The following is a 24,385-nucleotide window of genomic DNA, read 5'->3' on the forward strand; positions in this document are numbered from 1 at the left end:
TATAATAAACAAGGTCACTTCAAACATCCTAAAATGCTGAGTTAGTTCATCATCACTGTGTTTATACTTCAAACACCTCTGCCACCACAAAGTGCTGCTGTCTAATACCAGCGGATATGCAGGAAAATTATGTCCATCTGTTATCAGTGTTTTTCCTTCACCCGCTCAGTGGGAGAATGGCAGATGTGGCCCATTCACCTTCCTGAGGCCCAGTACAAAAGATCCCCTCCGCATGCACACAAAAGAGCGGGGTGAGGGGTTTCTAGAGGATGGAAGGGAGGGCTGGAGGTGGAGGGCCAGCATCTTCCACCTGCTTCTGTTTAAAGACTGATCACACAACAGCCTGTAAGCTACTTTACTATTAAACAGTCTTTGTGTCCGGCGATGTGTTTGGAGAACGTGTGTGAGAGACATGACAGACTATAGCTCATTGTGATGACTGGCCATCCACATGTCAGAGTAAACATGTTTGTGTCAAAGTGTCTTGATCTGATTAAAGACATCTGCCAGTGACCCCTCTGACTTAACTCAAAAGAAGCTTTGTCTGACATATAATAACAAAGACATCACAATATACCTCCTCTTATTTGTTCAGGACTGTTTACCACACATCATAGATTCATTCTCATCCCATTGCAAAACATGTCCACCAGTTAGTATAATTTATATTATTATTTATGGGTTACCGCTTCCTTTACTTCCTATGACGTACAAGGGATTTACGGGCACACTCTGGTTTGTGCTCTCATGAAAAGCTTCGGAAAGTGAACATCTAGAACTCTCTTCCTTGCTGCCGAAACAACATGTCATCTGGTAACCCACAAAAGCACTTTTGGTCACCGCAGGCAATGAATGACAAATTAACTTGGTAGAACAAGACTCATTCACAAGATTGTTGCAAGGTTTTTAGAGTGGAAACTGTATTTGAATGCGCTAATACTGTAAAAAGGAAAATATCTGAAATATCTGCAAATTTTGAAAAGCAAAATGAAACATTTTATTAGCATTAACTCTTGAAACAAAACGCTTATTCTAAAACTAATGAAGCGTCACAAAAACTCCCATTATAAATCAGTGATAATGTTCAATGAACCCCAGTACATTATATATGCACTGTTATATGAATTCCCTACAGCAGTTTTCCATCACTGAGTCAGTTCTCTCAACAAAACTCTTGCATTTAAACTTGAAAAGTAATATGTGTGCTTAATTGGGATGTGCGATTAATCGAAATGGAATTGCAATTTGAAACGTTGCGATTAGTCACAAAACGGTATCGGTTGTCATGAACTATGCCTCATAACATGAGGAGAAACAATTGAATCACAACATCCAGTTGGAAACCTTGTCAAAATTGTGTGATCTGACCGAGGTTTTATAACTAGACAATTGAATGAGCACACTTTCATTCTGCCCAATCAGAATTGCGCAGGTGAACTACGCCCACAATTTAAAAAAAGAAAACAAAACAAACAGGAAAGAGCTGACAAGTGGGGTTATGGCGTCTGCTGCTTCAGAAGCATTAATAGATAAATTAATAAAGAAAAACAGCGTTTGGGATATGGGAATATTTTGGTTTCAAAGTCACAGACGCCAAACAAAAACAGGTCATTTTTAAGAGCTGTTACAGAATTGTTGCCACAGCTTAAAGATTGAGCTAAAGCATGAATTAAATTAAAATCAGCTTAAAAGCTTGAATTAATTTGTAAATTAAAAAAAAAAAAATGAAAAAACGCAATAATATCGGTAGAAAAAAAATAAAATAAAAAAAAAAATAGAAAATGTAGGACCATAGGTATAGGGCCATAGTTTCCCTGTACTCAATTGGCCAGCAAGCTTGCCTGACCTAAAACTCAGATAATCTGAGGTATTCTGAAGAGGAAGACGCAAGAAACCAGACCCAACACCGCAGAAGAGCTGAAGGCTGCCCTCAGAGCAACTTGGGCTTCTTAACACCTCAGAAGTGCCACAGAATGATCACCTCATACCACATCACATTGCTTAAATCAAGGATCCTCAATCGGTGGGCCGCAAGATAACTTTAAATAAACTTAGTGTTTCTGCATGACCATCAGATACGCTCTGGTGGAGCTGTTCATGGTTTCTGTCAACAATCTCCCAATAATATCCAGCTGCAAACCCAAACCCCCTTCAGATCCTTGTGTTTCAACAGATTTACAGTATTTTTTACACTTTTTTAAAGAATATGAATAGTAGATAATCAGTCAGTCCAGTTCAATGTGACTGCTGGACTTCTGTCATCTGTAGCCCGCTCATGTGTTATTTAAGAGTGTACTCACATTAGGCTATCCGTACCGTGCCTGGGTGCATTTGACACTTATTTCCTGATTTGTTTGACAATTGTGACTGTTCTGGGCGCGTGAAACTGAAGACATGACGTCCGTTTTAAGGCACCATTTCATATGAATTCATTAATCATTCTAACTTTTCAACGAACGCGAACTGTCATGATTTATTAAAGATGCAAACGTCTGGCTGCACGTCAGCTGAACCTTAAACAAACTTCCTAATACCAGCAGCACGATGACTTTCATGAAAATTTGAGTGTCAAAAGTGGTGGGTCTGTTCTGCAAAATATTTGACTGTGTCATCGCATCCTAAATGACTAAAAATAATACAAAACGATATAACTAGGGCAATAACCACTGTCCAGAGCGAGGGTGCTTCTCTTCCTGTTAAAACTGAGCAGTTGCATCATCGGTGACATGAGTATGCTCCAGCTCGGAAGGTAAAATGCATTGTGAGTACAGGTCGTCAGGGGAGAGGGGAAGGGGGACAACCGCACCTGGCACATTCAAGGCACCCGTGCCTAATGAGTACACCCTAAGAATAAGTACTCTGTAATGGTAAAGAATGACTAAAGTAAAGAAATCAGCAGCTACAAATCTGTGTGTGTTTTGAAATAATATTAAAAATATATATTTTGTTATTTAAAAATGCAGTATAAAAATACAAGATTAATAGCATAGGTAAAACATATGTTTGGTTTTTTTGGTTGTTTTTTTAACACTTGTAATAAAAATTACAAGCAGATGGGCCTTCAAATATTGATCGGAAAAGGAGGTGGGTCCCAAAGTGAAAGAGGTTGCAATCCCCTAGCTTAAATCAAAGTCAAAGTGATGTCACCAAAGAGCACACCATTAACTTCCATTTATACTCCTGCAAACACTGGAGATTGGAAACACAAGCATGTGAGAGGAAGTGCACAGTGAATTTAGCTTCGTTTTGTGAGATCTGACCTTCAAAAGCTTGATCAAAAAGACAAAAGTAAACAGCACACTGACTTTCTATGATAGAATACAATCAAATCATTCAAATGTGACATGCTCAATGTCTACTGAGACCACACTTCAAAAAATGTAAATGTATGAATAAATGTACCTTTGCAGTAAAGTAAACTGAATGGCAGTCAACCCACCCATGATTCAAACCAGGACCCACAGTTCATGACAAGCGACCCACATCATTTGCTCATCTTTAACTTGTGGAGAAGAGTGGCGAGAGAAAAAAAAAAGTGTTTTTTTTCTTTTAAAAGGACGCAATGTATGGATCATTTCACGTATCTATACAAAAAAATGAGAAAAAGTACAGGATGTGCTGATGTTAAAGAGAGAGTTATCAAGGCCAAAAAGCTGTGAAAAAAACCCTCAATTCATTACTTGTGCTGGCTGAAGTACATACACAAAGTGCCTCCTCTTTCAGACTGAGTGCAATCCTGAATTCAGTTCTGTTTCCTAGCACTCGAATGGTCACATATGCAAAATTATTCTATAATTTTTGTTTTCAAGCAAACAGTAGATTGTAGATTAAGCGAGAAAAAAAATAAATAAAAAAAGTTGATTACAAACTGAAATGTAATATAATAAGATTTGTGCATTAGATCATCAGTGTCTGTATCATTAATAATTAATCAATCAATAAAACAACAAAAGACAAAAACATTTAGTCATTTTATTTTCAAATTCGGCTGTAAGTTTTCTGCTTTTGCCGTTTTATAGATTTACTATTTTATTATTAATTATACTGTATCCATTCTAAATTTTATTTGAAGTATAACAAAAGCAATAAATTGTGGTTGTTAACCCTTTCACACAAATGATCACACCAGTTTGATCAGGCTTGGGTGGTCCATGAAGCACATGATCACACCGGTGTGAACCGAACATTCACTGCACGTCACTAACCAAAATTCAGATCTGAGGGCGTGCACTGAGGCACAGAAAGAAGTGCCCAGCACTTGTCATAAATCAAAATTTATACATGCTTTCAAACAAAAAAACATTTGTTTTAGGTTTCAGACATTCAAATACACATAAGTACAAGCTGAACATACAATTTAAGGTGTGTAAAACACACGTGGATGTCTATGGAGACCAATAATTAATTTTGATATAACTAGACAATGTGCTTTGTTCACATAAGATACACGGTTTATGTTACTAGAATATTTTTATATTCCTCTCACAGAAACTGTTGCTTACCTTTATGTATTTCAGAAAAAAATCTAAACAAACATGACGTAAATCCAGCAGCTTGGATCTCTCCTGCGGTTGTTGCTAGAAGGGATACAGCTGTGATTGATAGTTAACGAGTATTTATATTATTTATTAAACTACGTATCAATTTATTTGCACCAATACCTTAACCCTAAACACAACCCCATTCACACAGGGCATCACCGTCAACCATTCACTTTGAATGGGTGACGTCAATCATTGCCGAACTAAATTGTAGGTCCTTTGGTGCTGCTTCAGCTGATTTGCTTGCTGCAGAAGTTGGGACTTTCTCAACTTTTCAAGCACGCAAATACACCAGCTCAGGCAGTAGCCGATTGCGGACTAATTTCATTGGCTGATGCTGCTATGACGATCACGTCAGCCCCAAATCAAGACACGCCCACTGTCAAGCGTGGACGCCCAAGCCCCGGGTGAATCGGGCATCACGGTTATGTAAAAATATTATTTGTTGCACAGAGTCTCAAAAATTAAGCTATATTGATGAGAGTATCCTCAGCTGTATCCCATCTAGACTTCACCATGCTGCAGGAGAGGGTGAAGTCTAGATGGGATACAGCTGAAAATACTCGCGTCAATATAGCATAATTTTTGTGACACTGTAATATTTAATCAAATAATATTTTTACATAACCCTGAGGGTTGGGTTTAGTGTTGAGGTAGTGGTAGATGCTAATAAATTAATGCGTAATTTAATAAATAATATAACTACTTCATGCTAATTTCAGATCCCAGCTGTATCCCTTCAAGCAACAACAGAGGTAGCAAATTATATGATCATTTATTAAGCCGTTTAAAAGACAAAATATATGTTCCATCACATATATCAGAATATCAGAAATTTACAATATATCAAGAACATTTGTCAATATTTACAGAAAAATATATACATGGATCATTGGGGCAGGTGGGTCACGTGATAAACTTGACGCGTTACCATGGGAACTTTAGAACGCAATGGATTCCACGTCAATAGTCCACAGAACCTAAGTTCTAACGGTCACAAAAATCTCATGCAGGAGGGTCAACAGGAGTATTTAAAACTCACGCGTGAAAGGTTTAGTTTTTTAGATTAGATTAGATTCAATTTATTGTCATCACACATGTACAAGTACAAGGCAACGAAATGTAGTTTTATAATGATTTGTAGAAGTACTATTACTTGTTTGGTAATTTTAAGCAGTCAAAACTTTTCTTGGATTATGTGTCAACACTATATAGCAAAGCAATACATAGAAGCTAATTTTTATTCAATAAATAAATGGGTAAAGAATTAAAAAATAATAATAATAAAATAAAAATAAATAAATAAAAAAGTCACTTAGGCATGACCCTGCAAGAAAAAAAAACATGCCTGGATGAACCATTCACAATCAGATCAATATCACACATTGATCACATATTTTGTGGCAACTTTAACCAAGATTGGTTGATTAAATGGTTCAAATATCTAACATAGCGAACTACAAAGGGAACAATGTCAATGTGAGAAACAGCTAATGAGGAAGTAATCATACTTTTACAACCAGTTTTAATGAATAGCATGCTTTAATGGGTATACAAGTGTCGCTGTCTTCAAATTGTACAATTCTACCACCAGGTGTCCTTACATGTAAAAGAGTGCATATGTCAGTTAGAAGTTTCACTTCTATAAGTCAAACATCCTGTCCCTACTTCCTTCGGTTGCAAGTCGAGACATCAGATCTCTCTACACTGACCCCTTTTAACTCCCACTTCCCATAAGTGCAATATAAAAAGTAACCAACAGTTGACACTGCTGATGTAATTTCCCTGTGTTATCAGATGACATTTCTGTGTAAATCACCATCACTAAGCCGATGATAATGATGCTTTCAGCAGTCATGTTTCTCTGTTCGGCTAAGCCATTCGTTCTCCCTTTGGGGTTTTCCACCTGTCTCTCACTGGATGAGAGATGGGAAACTCCTTTAGTGGATGTTGTCAATTACCTTCCATCAAAATAGACAGAAAGCAGCACAGGGGACTGCTCAAGTCAAAGCCTAATAAGCTGATTGCATATTTATTAAGCAGAATTGATAGTAGCCACTAGCCAGAGTAAAAGTGTTTTCTACTTATTTTTATTTATTTTTTGCTTTCTTTGCTTGGTCAAGCTGGTCTGGTGACTGCAGGACATGCTGAAATGTTGTGGGTGGAGATGTGAGATCATTCTGATCTAAACAGAAAAACTACAAAACAAAATGTTGCGTCTGGTAGGTGACTAGAAGAAAAAGTAGAATACACAATCAGGCTGCATGCAGGTAACGGTTTCCCTATACCCCAAAACAAGTTCAAACTGTTTTAAAAAATGATAAGGACATTTGGGAATGCTATAAAAACTATATGAATTTACTGTAACTACTATATGAATTTACTGTAACTACTATATGCATTTACAAATACAGTTAAAGTCAGAATTATTAGCCCCCGTTTATTTTTTTTACTATTTTTTTCCCCAATTTCTGTTTAACGGAGAGCAGATTTTTTCAACACATTTCTAAACATCATAGTTTTAATAACTCATTTCTAATAACTGATTTATTTTATCTTTGCCATGATGACAGTAAATAATATTTGATTAGATACTTTTCAAGAAACTTCTATACAGCTTAAAGTGACATTTAAAGGCTTAACTAGCTTAATTAGGTTAACTAGGCAGGTTAGGGTAATTAGGCAAGTTATTGTATAAAGATGGTTTGTTCTGTAGACTATCGAAAAAGAAATTAGCTTAAAGGGGCTTGTAATTTTGACTTTAAAATGGATTTTAAAAAATGAAAAACTGCTTTTATTCTAGCCGAAATAAAACAAATAAGGCTTTCACCAAAAGAAACAATATTATCAGACATACTGTGAAAATTTCCTTGCTCTGTTAAACATCAATTGGGAAATATTTAATAAAGAAAAAAAAATTTAGAGGGGGGCTAATAATTCTGACTTCAACTGTACATAAGCAGCGCGTTCGTAAATAAATTTTAAAAAGCATCAAGCCATACACCAAGTAAAATTAGTTAGTAGATTTAGGAATTAAGCTGTTTTCAAAAAGTTACCTACAGGTGTGGCTTTAGAGTTGGTTTACAAAATAAAAAAAAACAGTCATGATTTCAGAAAGAGGGGAAGTTCACTCATTTGCCAAAGGGATAAGCTTAAACATGCTTCCTTTTTTGTAACAATGTCACATAATTTCATGCACACACCAAATGCAAAAATACCAGGTGTCTCTGTACTTTAAACAAAATCAATGTCATAGGAACACTCAAACACAGTTTAAGCCATAATATGTAAAAGCCCTGCCATGAAGGATGGATAAAACATGTTTATTATACCTCATTCCTAATGGATCATATTTCTTATCAGATATTAAATATAACAAAAATAGGGCTGGAGATGAAATATAATGCAAACATTTTCAATTAACAACATGCATATAAAATCCTTTCTGAAGAACTTGTGAACTTACCTGAGCCACATACCCACAATCTCAGAGAACAATTTAACTTATTAAAATCAATGCATATGGCAACTATAAAATGACAGAAGCCTAAATTAAATCTGCTGCAGTTTATCATTAATATTACTACAACAAGACTCCAGCAGTTAATATTTAAGTTAATTATGCTGATGATGTAGGTTAATAATTTTGTTTTCAGTTAGTCATTTTTGTAAAAAAAAAAAAATCATGTGTGCTTGTCCCATATTTTAACTTGTAAATTCATTTAAAATTAAGCATCATTCCACTTTTCAACTTAACATTCCAGTGCACACAAATGCATACACACTTTGGTGAATGTATGTTTTGTTTTTGGTGGGGGGTGGGTGTCACGTTGTGACAAGACAGAAAATTTCAGATAGAAACATTAACCATGAGCAAGAAACTGCAATTTGGGCCAATTTTAACTCTTCATCCGTTTCCTCTTACAGATGCACACCTGGACAAGTTTTGTGTACATTTGAGATGGTACTGTTGTATATTAGTAATCACATTTAATGAATGAAATCAAATAATCAAACCATTGCTTCTTTTTGCACTCTTACCAGCCTTTTATTTAAAACCATTTTCTTTTGGTTGAGGGTGCTGGCATTTTGAGTGGCATTTACACATCCTGTCAGGTCAAGTGACAATTTGTCACTTAGACATTTCACATTAGGGCTGGACGATAAGGCTTTTTTTTTTTATCCCAATTTTTCACTAATAAAATTTATTTAGGATTTACATCCATTTTTCCCCCAACCAAAAAAAAACTGTAGAGTTGAAGGTTATTAAACTTCATAATTAGGTCAAGACAATCATAATTATATGATATAAAAAAAATGCAAAAATAAAATTATAAATAAATAAAAATTCACTCCAGAACCTTGCTAAATAACCTTTAAAGATCAAATTTAACACTTTCACATATGCATAAAAGTCTTTTAATATTAAAAAAAAAAATCCAATAATAATAATAATAATAAAAAAATGAAACCATTTTATAAAATTACAATGAAAAACTCAGTGATCGTTAAAAAGGGGTCGTTTTCAAGATTGTTTATTTCCTACTTATTTTGTACTGTTTATTTAAACAAACATTTATTCAGGGGTTTCTTCATTCTTATTTTGCGCTATATCAGTTCATTACTCATATAAAGCTAGAGGGTTCAATCTGATAGCTTTCATTTGCATCTGGTAGACTGGTGCACAGGAAACTTTGGGATCTCAGAGAGGAATGTCGCATTTGTTCGAGTGAAAAATCGATTTTATTCAAACAAATCGCCGTTCAGTTAATCGACTTATCACTCAGGCCTATTATTAAGGTTAATAATTAATCAATCAATTGATTGTTAAATTAAATGATGATCAATTATAGGAATTTATGGAAATTCACATCCCTTACTTTAATCTTAATACACAGAAACCAAAAGTTCAAAATTACACCAAAATACTTTCTAGGATTTAAGTCTTACCTTCATTGGTAATTGAATAGGACATGATAAATATAATGTGGTATACAAATATGTAGCCACACACAAAAATGTACATGAATTAAAAATACTTCCAAACCACATACTCATGTGTTTGTGTAATAAAAAAGTAAATATTTGTACTTTGAATAACATGAAAATTAATCTTCCCATATTTCAAATCTTAATCATTTTAATTCAACCTTCATAATAGCCTTTTTTTAAGTTTTTTTAAGTAAGTCTTTTACATTTTTTTTCTTTCAAGTAACGCATTTTATTTAGAATTTATTCCCCATTTTTCCAACAGCACTATAGTAAAATACTCTCCCTGGTCTCATCTTCAACTAACACTCTTAAGCAAACCTGGAGTATGATCTGGGATTTGACATTTCTGAGGACCACTGGAGGGATATTCTTGATTCATTCTATCTGCGCTAGACATGATTTAATAAAATGTAAAGTGGTACAAAGAGCTCATTTTACTAATGCTGTAGTGGCTAAAATATTCCCGAACATAAATTAAGCTTGTAATGGCAAACAATCCCCAGTGGATCATCTTCATATGTTCTAGACTTGCCTGAAGCAAACAGACTTCTTGTCGGACATTTTTAAAACACTCTCGAAGGCCCTTAACACCACCAATAACACATCGACAGCCCTGTTTGGCCTTTCCCCAACTTCTGCTGTATTATATACTGCCCAAAGTGACATTGCATTTAACACTCTGTTAGCTAGGCCTGCTGTTTTTTTTTAAATGGAAACAGGTTTCTCCCCATTAAATGAGGACTGGACTACGGATAGACTGATCCTGATACTTGGATCGGATATCGATTCGATACCGCATATTTTTGCTGGATCGGGTATCGGCCAGCTGGTACTGAACCAAATCATATCTTGCGCTTGCGCTATATTCGGTTTAATTTAAAAGACAACAAAAGCCACGAAGGTAGCCTATTATAAAGCACTAGAAAGTTGTCATGTAGGCTACACCCTAAATGGTATAGGTATATCCTAAATGTTCAGAAGCCATTGTACAGTTTAATGTGAAGCACAGATGAATATTCAAGTGGTTAAATACATGTTGAGTTCAGCGATTCCTGCCGCTGCGCCTGTCAATCATTCTTCGTTCATTCACAATTCAAACTGCGTGTCGTGTTCATGATAACACGAAAAACTTTCTCCAAGACTATTTGTTCCTGTTAGTTTAAGTAATCAGTTGAGAAATGCATTTAGTTTTGCATTAAATTGGTTCATTTTGACCTGCAACATGGAGATCATTGCTGTTTCTAAATCATGCGCTGTGTCTGTTAGATCAGCAGATCGCATTCACAACACTGGAGTAGAGAGGGTTAGGCTATTACCTGCTCTTCACACACAAAGTAGGCCTACCTGAAACTTTAAATGAGAAGAGGCTCAATAATACATTGGACAGATCCTCAGTGCACTGATTTCTCCCCTTTGTGCTGCTGGTTTTAGAAGTGTCCGTATACAGGAGGGCTGCACGCTGTGTCTCAGTGATGCAAGCGCTTCATTCAGACACCGGCTGCGCAGACGTGACATGCGCCACTCCGTAAGTTTATTCTTATAATAAGTTTGTCCTCTTATTCTTCCGACTGAGTTTATTCTTCCGAGGGGAATACTTTAAGTGATGCGAAAAGTTTGTAAATCCTGGCTCACTGTGGTTTAAGTAGTTGATTAAATTATTAAAAGTGAAACTGACGGATGCATATGAATTGTAATTAACAGAAATTTATTCAGCCTAATATAGGCTACTCTGAAACTGTGAATATTTCTCTGTCATTTTATATGTATTAACATTTTATTTAGCAGACCTGTTTGTCAGTTTGTGTGCTGAAGCAAAAGCGGACCTTGTTTTGAACTTCACCTCAAATAATCTTGTTTGTTTTGTAGGAAACTGACCAATAAAAACAGATTAAAATAACCAACAAATTATACCAAACAAAATTAGTTTCAAAAAGAATTTTTCAGACAAAAAAAGAATAATTTCAGACATGATTTTAGTTTCTCTGTCTCACTCGCGGAAAGTTTAGGCGAGGGAATGTTGATTAAGTAAAGCTCGCCTCAGACGGTTTAGTTTAGTCTGCGTCAAACCTGCAGGAAAATATCAAGCTTTGCTAAAAGGCTGGTTATTTTACCATCGATTAGGGTCAATAGTTGTAGCCTATTACAGATTTCAAAGAATAATCTTAATATTAAAAAGGAAACATAAGCTGGACCACAACAGATCATATCAATGTCATAATGAATGCTCAAATAATGTAGTATATAGCAATCATCATGTTTAGTTAGATTGTGCCGTCTGTCGTATACAGTAGGCCTATAGGTCTGTTATTTTTTACTGAAGAAGATATATTATTGGAGTTTCAGCAGAACTATATAAACTGTATTACGTTAATAATAATTAAAAAAGAAAACAGCACAGTATCGGACCAGATCTGTATCGATTGATACTCAGAATTTTGGTATTGAGATCGGATCCCTAGATTGGACACAGTATGTGTTCACCATGAAAAAACTAGACATTCATCTAAAAAAAAAAAAAAAAAAAAAATTCAATGAGGAAATGTATAACCTGGAGCCCTATATTGGCTACTACTGACAACTGTGTGGTAGATTTTACAGGAGTTATCTCTTTTCAGCCGTTTTTTCCATGTGTTTTTCTGGTCTTAGTGGATGGTGTGGAAATAGGGGTTTCTTATATTTTATTTATATTACACTTATTCTTTTTCTGTTACCATCATAATCTTGCAACTTGAGATACCTTTTGTAACATCAACCAAAATTCAATAAAAAAAAAAAAAAAAAGTGCACTAACTAGATTGTTCTGCCCTCACCCCGGTGTCTCTCTTCCCAAAGTTAGACAGACAGATAAACTCTTTCCAACACGTGAGATTGTGGAAGAATGCTGCTTTATTCCATGCCACATTGAGTATGTTGAAACAGAGTGAAACTATGTAAAAAGATGTCCATAAAATGAGCTATAGTTATCTATGTACATAACAATAATATCTGAGATAGAATATAAATACAAACAGATAATAAACTTACAGACAATGCTTCTACAGATGATCACAGGATGGGTGGATTTTAAGTGACTTCTTGTAAGGTGTTCTTTTTTAAATGAGGCAATTAACTGATTCAAACTGTCAGAATGTTTCTATGGCAACAACAATTTAAAAGCAGCTAAATCACTAGGCATTAATTTATGGATTCTAAATACTAATATTTAGTAGATGATCCAGCACACTACCCGCCTGACATCTAAAAGATGTCATTACTATTGTCCACTTAGTTGAATATCTGACGGCAACAGAAGGATTGTGTCAGAGATGGGCCGTAGGTAGACCTTTGATATTCCATCTTTTATTCTCTTCACCTCAACCTTCCTGACTCTTCCATCGTTTCCAGGGAAGCTATTAAGGACAATGCCCATGGGCCAATCACTTCTCTTGGCTTGATTGTCCTTGAGTAGAACTATGTCTCCTTGCGGAAGGTTACGTTCTTCTTTTTGCCACTTTCTATGTTTTTGTAGTGTGGTTATTACTGCTGAGATCAACTCATAAAATGCACAAAGTTGAAGGGCTGCACCTAGAACTTCCTACCTTTAGTATCGTTCTCATTCTGTTTTATCTAATAAAACAACAAGAATGATTCTTTCCTACTCCCTGTAACATACGAGGAAGACTGCCTGTTTACAATCGCAAATCATGAACAAGCAGAAAGCTTCTTTAAAAGGTGACACAGAAGGAAAGATGATTATACCTAGCTGATTGTCAAGATGACTTCAAACCATTATTCTCAAACACCAGTTTCCTCATTCTTATGTAAATCCTCAGAGTATAAAATCCCAGTGAAAAACAATGTTTTAATATTAGTTACGTCTCTCCGTCTGCCTGTTGTGCTGAGTATAATTATAACTCAGTCTATATTTCATCCACAACTCCTAATTGTTATGGACAGATCCTAACACAAACTTCTTCTTCCAATTTAGTTGAAACTAGAAGGGCTGGACGACATGGCCAGCAATTTATTTATGCATTTATTTATAAATATACATTTTAAATTTTCCCCCACTCCTTAAGATTCCACAGTGTTGAAGGTTAACTTATATCATTAGCTTAAGCCTATGCTATTTACAGGATATTAAAACACTAAAGAAAAAAAGGGTGGGGGGGGGACTTTTTCATGAATTTATTTGCCTTTTAATTTGTAGCTATATCCATTTGTATAAATTACTTACACTAGATTAATGGGTTAAACTTTATTTACTTTATTTGCATTGGGCTGCACATCTGGTAGACTGGTGAACTGAGCGAGCTGTCACAGTGTGGCAATTTTTGCTTGCTGCCATGTTGTTTGCATGTTTCTTTGACAAATGCATGAGGAAGTATGGAAGCGCACAAGAGAGTGTCTCGTGTAAAAAAAAAAAAAAAAAAAAAATTCTCATTCAAATAAATCGACCTGCAGTACACATTCGAGTTAATAAAATATATTTGACTAATAGCTACTCGGCATTCAGAATACTCTATTATTATGTTTGGAGATTAAATTCTATCCAGTACTTGTGGTTTGCAGATCATCTTAGGGAAACAAATTTTAGACGCAGATTTCATGAGGGTGACTAATATGACTTCTTTAAGAGAGTGTAAAAGACAAACCACTGAGTTATGCACAACTACAAATCCTATTTGTATTAAATAAATAAATAAATGAAAAAAACTTTGGGGGTGGGAGAATTATGGGCACGGGCAAGCTATAAAAGACTTCACTGGCCTAAAACTGTCGAAAGCTGACCTGATTGTGGTCATAGCACCGGAAACAACTAGAAGCTAGATAGAATAAATAGTAAACCACTGAATGCTGAACATTACAACTGTGACAGTGTGGGTAATGAAACTGAAAGTACCAAAAAAAAAATCTATCAACTAAGCTGGCAAAGTATTTTGGCAGTGCAATGTACGATAACTTAAACGTCCTTTCATTTTGATATTTCAAATAAACAATCCGGCCGTCATCAGTTTTATAGGTAATATTCAGAGCATGTTGATGTAATAGAGAAACTTTGCCATGGACCATTGGTTTCAAGGCGCCCTCTGAAAACAGCCGATTCTCAAGTGTGGTGTAATATTACTCTGCCTGGTGTAGCCATGGTATAGCAGCAGGGTTTCTGGACCATTACGCCAGAATTAGAGTTTAGTTCCAACTAAAATTGGCCTAGAAAAAAGTATGTTTTCATTTTCAGTCAGTTTTATTACACCATGTAACTAATGAAGAAAAAACTCGATCTTTAAACAGGACAACAAAATTAACAAAATGCTAATGGTCAAATACGATTCAGTTTACTAAAGTGACCCTACCAGAAGAAACTAGCTGAATTGTTTAAGTCAACTGTTTAACTATTGAGACTTGCAAAATGAATGTTTCTTTAAAGTGATAGTTAACACAAAATTTAAAAGTGATTGGCTATGACTGTAATCAGCTCACCACACTTTACCGCTGTTTTACCGATGACCTTTACGACTAGGCATAGGACGATAACCATTTTCAAGGTAAACCGCCAAAATTTTCTGTAATACTGTTCCTAAGGTATATGTACTATTTTTAATTTATATTTTTATTTTATTTTTTATGGCAACTGTATATCCAGCAGAAAAGAGATCCAAAAACGCCGTTTTAAATTGCAAAGTAATCTGTGTTTTTGAAACAAATGAAGACAGCAGATGACATTTATTTATTTTAATTATTTAGCTTGCCATGTTTACTGCTCCAAAATGTTATAAATCTTGAAAAAATAAAAAATATTTTTTTCAAAGGAGAAAAGTTGTTGTTTATTACCCAGACATTTAAAAAGAGCATATTTTAGAGCAGTGAGCACATACCGTCAGAATCTACTGGCCCATGCCTATTTACGACCAATCACAGTCATTTCTGTTGAGAATGTGAACATAATGTTTAAGAACATGTTCAACAGCGCTTGTATGTTAGAGGAAAATGGACATTTTTTAACATTTCAATACTGAACAGTAACAAAATGCAGCATTGTGACAACACTTTTCCATAGAAAGGAAAAAAAATAGTTACAGGTTTTTAACCTTTCTTCAAAACATCCTATGTTGTGTTCAACAGAAAAAAAAGAGATTCAAAAGTTTTAAAACGAGTAAAGTGAGTAAATGATGAGAGTTTAAATTTTTGCATATATTTTTTGCTATCACTTTAAAAAGAGTTGCACTGCATACTATTAAATTAATTCTACTCCATAAAGACAACATAAAAATTCCATACATCAATGATCTGATTAGAAATGCTTTGTAGACATCATAACACAACAATAAAATTAAGTTTTTGGTCACTGATTAAAACAGTCAACATCTCTTGTATGTACTGTAATGCTTATGATACTGATTTTTAAAAATTCACCGACTGACCAGAACCACAAAAAACGGAACTGGAACATTTTTGTTATAAATGTGAGATCAAAAACTGGATTTACATACAAACTCTACTGCAACAACTTTAAACTACAAAGTTTATGAAGAAAATGTTAACAGAGGTCAGAGAAGCTGACAATAGATGATGATCTTGACAGGATTTTACCAACACAGGCCTGTAGTTCTATACAAGCCACTTGCTGTAAGAGAATGAATTTGTATTTTTAACCAGCTTGCACATCATTGTAAGTTGGTGTCATTAAGTTAAAGTGCAGTATAGAGCTGTAAGATTCTGGCTAAAATGAGAATCACAATTTTCTCACAATTCTGTAGATGTAAAATAAAGGTTAATACGAGTAGGCTATTATTATTATTATTTCTTAAGGCCTATGGACCTGAATAGACTTCATGTTCTGTTTGTTAATGCACACTAAATTGATGCATCAGAACTATTCATAATTCTAAAGTTGAATTATTATGTTTGAGACATATGCTTGTCATTTGTCATTGACAACACTATTAGATCATTTAATTCACTGGTAAAATGAAACATTTGTCATTGTCAGATTCCCTCTTGCATTAAATTCAACATTATATAGGCTAGACTACTTGTACTGACACTTAAACAATTATTCTCACCCACAATGCTCTGTGTTCGCTACGAAAGAAAAAACATATCAAATGCTTGTCATAATCATAACTCTTAAAATGCGATGTAATCATTTAAATGTGCGCACACAGGTTTCTCTTTCACTGCTGAGAGTGGCTCATTGCTGCAGTCATTTTGAGAGAAAAAAAAACATACATGGAAATCACTTCCTATGTGGCTCCCAAACGATTGCTTTGTGCAACAAACTGAACGTTATTTACAACTATATAACCTGTTATTCACAGCCTAGGTTCAGTTCACTAAAGTAGACATCATTTGCAGGCAATCGCACATCCTCTCGGTAGTAAACAAACAGTGCGTCAGCTCACGCGTGATTTCACAGCCGTGACTACATTACATTACGACAGAAATTACTTTTTTTTTTTGGTGAACTATACCTTACAAATACAGTATTTGACACTTTTAATGCCATTTGGATGACAGTAACACCAGTTGATGTCCATGTTGCAGTAAAGCCTTTTCTCTTCTATCCTGACCTTCAAAAATATAATTAAATTAAAATCGTGTGCTCGTTTAATTAAAATCTTTTTTCGATTAATCGTGCAGCTCTAGTGCAGTAGTTGCTTCTTTTTAAAAATCACAAAGGATTCAGCGTGTGATAAAGCAAATAAACATAAAGCAAAAAATTTGCTCACACTCATTTCTGTTTTCTAGTTTCTAAAAAAAATAAATAAACAAAAAAAAATTTTGGAAACTGGTACAGAATCTGCCAATTTGGTAGTTTAAAAAATAATAAATCAGAATTGGTCATGCATGGAAAACCATGATCAGTGCATCATTTTGATTTTGAAATGAAACCTAAGAGAGAGAATTAGATGAGAGGTGCTTCCAACTTGTAAGAGACCAATATGCTCATACTTTTTGCTTAAAAGTAAATGAAAACAGGGAAAATGTGGCTATTACATAGACCTTTAAACAGCGGATTCCAATAAAGCAAAAAGCTTTAAAAATATTTCAGCACTGCCACAATTAGACTTTTATTATTTATTTTATTTAATACAATTAAGCAGTTCAATGTCTTTTTTTTCTTCCTGACCTCCACAGACTGAATGGATGAAATGAATTCGAGAACATTTAGTTACAGAATGTGAGACCCCAGAGAAACACCTACCAATAGAATCATAAACCTAAACCTATAATAGTACAAAGGTGTTTACCATCCATAGGGATTTTTTCCAGAAAATAATTGCAAGCTCTTATTACTAATGTGGACAGAGGCAAAAAGCCACAAACAAACACCTAAGAACAGACACCATGTGGCAATTAATCAGTATTCAGTAACTTAATCAGCAAAATATACTTAGAATTGTCTCCTACGTTTAATGTATGGATCGGAGTAAATATGGCTTAATCAAATAAAAAGGATTTAAGACCAAATCTGCAAAAAAAAAGTGGTGAAGTGGGGTGTTTCTCTTTGAAAAATCATAGAATTCCATGTCAGTCTGTTTGCATGGGATGTTTGTACATTGAATGTTGAATGCACAGAATTGATTATCAATAATCAATCAAAAGGGCATGTCCTATGATTTTCTTTTTAGATGTTTTTTATTATTTATTATGTGGTTTCTTTCTCCCCAACAGACCTTTGGAAAAAAAAATTTGCATTTATAGTTTGCAGACTTGGCAGCTCCTTCACAAGTTCAAACCTGCTCATTCATGAATTAAACATCACAGTAAAGTCCTGCATGAATCTTCAAAGATAATTATTTCTTGGCTTGAAAACAAGACTCTCCTTTGCTTCCTCGTGCATCCAGTTACACAAAGCAACAAGCAATCAACGCATAATTCCCAGGTAGTAAGAAATCAGGAAATGTATTCATTTCCAGGTATGACAAGATGTCAGAAAAAACAAGTCAATTTCCCCAAAATGTACTCTAGGAAATTCACCAGAAAAAGAATTATGCTTAGCTGTGGGATGGACCGCTCTTCAGGTCAAACTGATTTGACTAACAAGCAGGTTATTTAAGGCCCCATCTACATAGAGATACGTTTAGTAGGAGTGTAACTGTACATGTTTTTATCCAGTGCAAACACAGGGACCCTGAAGCATTTCAAAGTTGCATTGATCAGCTGGTTTGTCTTTGAGCTGACATACGAGCGATTCGCTGATGGATCGACTTATGCATCCCTTGTGTCCCTGTATCCGTGTTTGCACTTGGTGAACAGTGGTGAACTGATGACCTTCACGGACAATCCCAGTGATTTTAGTGTTTAAGAACGTGCTCAACAGTGCTCAGATGTCATTGGTAAATGGACTTTTTATTTTAAACTGAAATTCATTCTCATGACAACACTATAATGCAATTATAAAATTCTGTCTCATCTCGCAAGTCAATCTCTAGTTTGAAAAAGTCAGGAAAGTGAGTGAGTCCAGCTTTGTTTGGGTGGAAGTATCGAGTGACAAAAGAGGGAAGGGTTTGCATGAGAGGGGAGTTTCATTACGTGCACATGCTGATTTTCACACCGGCAACACAAACAGTGACGCATGGGAGATAGATAGTGATTCGGATAGCACAGACACAGACGATCAACCCCAACTGGAACCATTTCCAGATTTGAAAAGACCTCGGGTAAAAAAAAATTTTCCTTACAAACATATTTTTGTAGCATGTTAGCAGACCACTGTAATCCAACTGCTTGGATCCACACGCGAGCTGTGCTCTCATTGCGGGGAAATGGAAACAAAACTTTTGTTTCATCACATTTAAAAATGGAACACAGAAGACCCGTCTACAAAACAATTCTTCTACTAGTTTGAATTACAGTTGGCAACACAACGTGGTGTCTCTCTGAACACTGTAACAGGTAAAAAGAGTCTTTAAGCTATATCATGCATATTACTGAAGTTGCATCTCGTTCACCATAGAATGTGCTGATTGGTTCGAACCAATTTTTTCTCATGAATTAATGAACAGATATGCTGAAAACTCAATGACGTCACTCTGTACCGCCTGGTACAGACAGCCAATCTCGACACTGGAATTTACACAATGATCAACGCAAAAACAACAAATTTTCACTTGTTACTGAAATAGAAGTCCTAATAGAGGTTTTAGCAATGTGGGGCATATATACAACTGTCAACATCTCAAAAAATGTGTTTTGGTGTTTTGTGACCCTTTAATACACAAATCACTGAATTATAAAATTTAGTTTTTCATTATTGTGTTTATTTTGTACTTTTGCATCACAAGAAGCTCTTAAGTTCTCTAGCTGACTGTGACAAAACACTTGTGCCTGTTAAATATTCCTGTTGTACCGAAGCTGTATGATGACGCTTTAAAGATCTGGCTAAGTGTGGATGTAGCCCCATGACTAATTTTTTCTCCAGACACACAGATCGAACGCTGTTTTTCAATGGGTGAATATTTGTATCCCTATCAGAGATCATTAATGGACTCTCCACACAGCAGATTAGTCATTATCTCGCTTCACAGTCCCCCAGTCTTTTTCTGCCTCCCACAGACATGCAATGCACCTCTGAAGCTAAAAACAGCCAAGCCGTGTGTCAGTGATGAATGTGAAGCTAAGCCAGATCCGTCACCGGAGCGCAGAGAGATCCAGAACGATGAGAGTAAAGCAAGCCAGAGTGCTGACATCATCAGTGGAAGATCAGCAGGGCTTTCCTTCAACAGATAATCGCACCATGCAACCAAACTGAAGCAAAACAGCAAATACTAAATCTTACAGTATTACCCTTCATAAAAATCTGTCTAAATGATCAGAGCAACATTTTAAGGAAGCAGCAAAATAACTTACAAGTTCACTGTAGACCCCTATGATTCTAGGGACATCTCAACTACATAAATGTTACCTTGGTGAAAGAACACCTCTGCATTTCTGCTGTCGGTAGTAAGTGAGTGGGAAGATGCCAACCACAGAAGTGGATTATCTTGATCTGTGAAACATTTTTGCCCTTAGGCTTTTTGATTGCCTTTTAAATTCAACAATATCTGCCAGATCCATGTTCGCAGCATTATTAAAGTACAAAATAATTTCAATTCAACTACAGTAGAGGGAGTAGACAATTACTCCAACAACATTTACATGAGACTACTTTTAAGATGGAAGCTGCATTTTAATAATTTCATTTATTTATTACAAGTTTATTTCAACATGATATGAGGTTGGGGGAAGAAATTACTTAGATTTGTTGTACAACAAGTATCTAGATATGGTTCAACTATGGGACAAAATTTACAGAAAACAACCATGATTAGAAAATATGCACAAAGTGACAAAAGAAAATCTGTCAAAAAAAACTAGCATAAAACTACTCATTTTTGACTTAATGACTTATTTTCAATCCTATGCCAGTCAAGCTATGGATCTAAATAAATAAATAAATATAAATAAATAAATAAATAAATATATATATTTTTTTTTTTGACGTGTACATTGCGATATCAATGCAGAAATGATATATTGTGCAGCCCTAATGGACATATGTATACATGTATGTATATGTATGTATGTATGTATGTATGTATATGTATATATATATATATATATATATATATATATATATATATATATATATATATATATATATATATATATATATATTCACACAAATGTATGCATGTGTTTATTAGGGCTGCACAATATAAAATTTCTGCATCAATATCGCAATATACACATCAACAATATTTGCATCGTAGCATTTGCAAAGTCCAGTCGTAATTATAGTTTATCAGGAACAATAGTTTATAGTTTATCAGGAACAATAGTTTGTCGTTGCTAAGTATATCCATAATGTAGTGAAAGTTTGTCATTTGGATGTTTTCAGATCTGTGATTTATTATTAAGCTTTTCCAGAGAGCTCACAAGCAAAAGAAAATTGTAACACTTGTAACTTTAGATTACAAGGATTATTTATTTTTATTTATTAAATGAAGACTATCTAAATAAGTTGTGTGTCTAAATACTACACAATTTGACAGAAAACAAGAAAAATAGCCCTGCTGGTTTCATTTGCATCTTTGCTCTTTTGTTTTTATGCATATAATTTAATTATGTGTTATGCAGAATTATCCTAATTAGCCTAAAAATATGATTAAAAAAAACGGTATTCATCTGGTGAAACTGTTTTTAATCGCAAAATATACTGCAGAAAAACAAAATATTGTTCAATATCGTGCATTTGTGTGTGTGTATATACATATAGTGGCTTTTTCTCATTTAGGATCACGACTGTGCATACAGAGTTTACACACTGATGTATTGTATGGAACATAAAAAAGAAGAAATAAAAGCTTTTTTTAAATGATCAATTGCTCAGCTGGCATTTCTCATCTTTTAAATTTCTCTCTATGCATCTGGCAGATACATCAGGAGTAATTTCCTGTCTGTCATCCGTCAACGGATTTGTCTCAGTTCATGTATGTAGACATTTTGCCTTGAAAGGAGGCAGTGATGTTAACATTAAATTAATTTAAGTGTCCATCCAAGCACTACAGTCACATTGAATCAGCACTGAAATCATGGCTACTTAAAATGAAATCAAAATAATATCTTATGAGTCCAGGCAAATGTCAGTATAATGTCACTCTAAAAAGTGATAGGTAAATTACAAATACCATTACATTTCTAATAATACACAAAAATAAAAATCTAATTAACTACAAGCAAACGGTCACAACCATTCCACAATCACCTGACCAAAACAAGACTCACCTTCCTGTTTTGCGTAACTGCTAGTGGATTTGCGTCAGTCTAAAGAAAACACTCCTCCTAAAGGAGGTGAGACATGATCTTATGTCATCCTCTGCCCTGTCCTCAAAGCCATTCTGACCAATGCTGTCATTAATATCAAAGGCCTGGTGGAACAGAAACCTGCCACCTGGTTCTTAATAAAACAGATGGCTGTCCAATTTCCATTGTGCTCCTACTATGAATGATTAACTCACTCCCAAATCACTGTGTGTACCCTAGAAGAACACCTGCAGAAAGCTTACCTTATTACTTTTAAATCATTTAAAGAGATAACGCTGAAACACGCTACAAATGAAAATAAATAAAATACTGGCTGAATGAATGAATGTGAAGCCGGTGTTTTTAAAGAGCCAGAAAACGATGCTTACGTTTGTTTTTAGTTACTGTATATGAACACAGAACTAGTTTGACCTTAAATGTTTATTCATAAAGTACAAAAGTAGATTCGTGAACGTCTCATTCTTACCTTTAAAGCAAATTTCTCTCCACTCCTCTTGTAAAATATCTCCAGCACCCTGCCATTGATGCCAAGTCCCAGCACCTGATTAGTGATCTTGTAGTCGTCGGTAATGGCATTTTTCTTGATCTGAAGTGATCCTTTTCCCAGCATAAACTGAGGTGGGTTTTGCTGTTGTTGCTGCTGCTGCTGTTGGTTCGGAAACTTCGGCGGACTGTTGGCGTTAGTTAACATCTCCCACCTCTTTTCTTCTCGTACTTTAAACAACTAGCTACTTCTCCCGAACTTTAGTCTTTCTTTGGCAACACCCAAGGCCAAGATTTGCCTTAGTGAGCTCGGCTCCAGGCACATAAACCAGTTTAAAAGCGATAAAACTAAGACAAACGTCCTGACGCGCCGTTATTTCGGTTTCTTGGTGACTAGCTAAGCTAGCTAATATCCATGTCGAGGGTCAATCCACTGATTCGGGGTTCAGGCAGTTAAAAAGGCGACTTACATGAAGTCACTTCAAGGTTAAACGTCGTCGAAGTGACTCCGGCTATTCGAAAGAGCCGCCGGGCGAATTAAAAACACAAATGTTGAGTTGAATAGCCGAGAATAGCATGCGCTAAAACACCAGTCCTCTGAGAGACGCGCACTGCCCCTTCACGACTTTCGGCCAGCGTCTTGCTGCTCTGACGTCACGTCGGGGATCGGAATGCCTGCGCTCTTAAAGGAGCCGCGGCCTACTAAAAATGGACCAGTTTTAAGTGTGAAATGGGGGCTATATGCACAGCTTGTGTTTTTCAGTCAACGATAAACTTCCGGTAAAAGGTTAATACAACTATTTTAAACTTTATAAGGTTCCTTTTACAGCATCGTAACGTAATTAAAATACAATCAGTTAAATTAACTTAAGCATTAACTTTTAATTAATAATAATTGAAATGATTAATTTTTAATGAATTTATAGTTGTTCAAGCATAAAACAAGATGATAGATCGTGTAAAGTTTCAATTTAAAATGTAAAGTTAAGGGAATGTCTGACAAAAAGGTAGTTTAATAAAGACTTCTGTTTACTGTGGGCTTAATTGTGCATGATCACTTACCACCCATTTAACACATTTTTGCATGTATAATATTGCCATTTATGCACTTTAAGCTAAAATATGACTTTACATGTTCTTTTCCTTCTCTGAGCATGCAAACAGAACAGTAGATGTTTTGTTTCGCACTTAAAAAATTATAATAAATCAAAACAATTAATAAAGTAATAAAAACAACATTAAATCAAGCATATCTTATGGTGCAAAAGTAAATTCACATGATTTTACTTTAACAAGGAATGAATGCAGACTTCTGGAAAGGGGGAGACATATGACACAATAACTACTTTACCTCAATTATTGTTTTTTTTTTTTCATAATTGTCGTGGAGGCCAAAGTCGAAACAATTTTTTATTAATTGCACATCCATGGTTACTATTATAGTGAACTTGTAGCAAACTTGACTTCACATGACTGACATTTTTCTTTGAAATGTAGCTGCTTATGTTCATGTCTCACCTGAGTCTTGTGCAATAAGTCTGAGAGGAAATTTTCGACAAAGCGTTATTTTATTTTGGAGG

The 24,385-nt window shown here is 35.1% G+C and overlaps 1 protein-coding gene across 1 annotated transcript in view; it reads right to left on the bottom strand.

Moving 5' to 3' along the window:
- The window catches only part of mapkapk2a (MAPK activated protein kinase 2a), a 46,897-nt gene extending 23,442 nt beyond the window's left edge, over positions 1-23,455 (bottom strand). The window contains exon 1 of the mRNA XM_056468157.1: positions 22,789-23,455. Coding sequence (XP_056324132.1) covers positions 22,789-23,013 — 225 coding nt within the window. The 5' untranslated portion in view covers positions 23,014-23,455. The remainder of the gene's footprint in view (positions 1-22,788) is intronic.
- Positions 23,456-24,385: the final 930 nt, after the last annotated feature.

Source organism: Danio aesculapii, chromosome 11, assembly GCF_903798145.1.
Source record: "Danio aesculapii chromosome 11, fDanAes4.1, whole genome shotgun sequence".
NCBI classification, from domain to species: domain Eukaryota; kingdom Metazoa; phylum Chordata; class Actinopteri; order Cypriniformes; family Danionidae; genus Danio; species Danio aesculapii.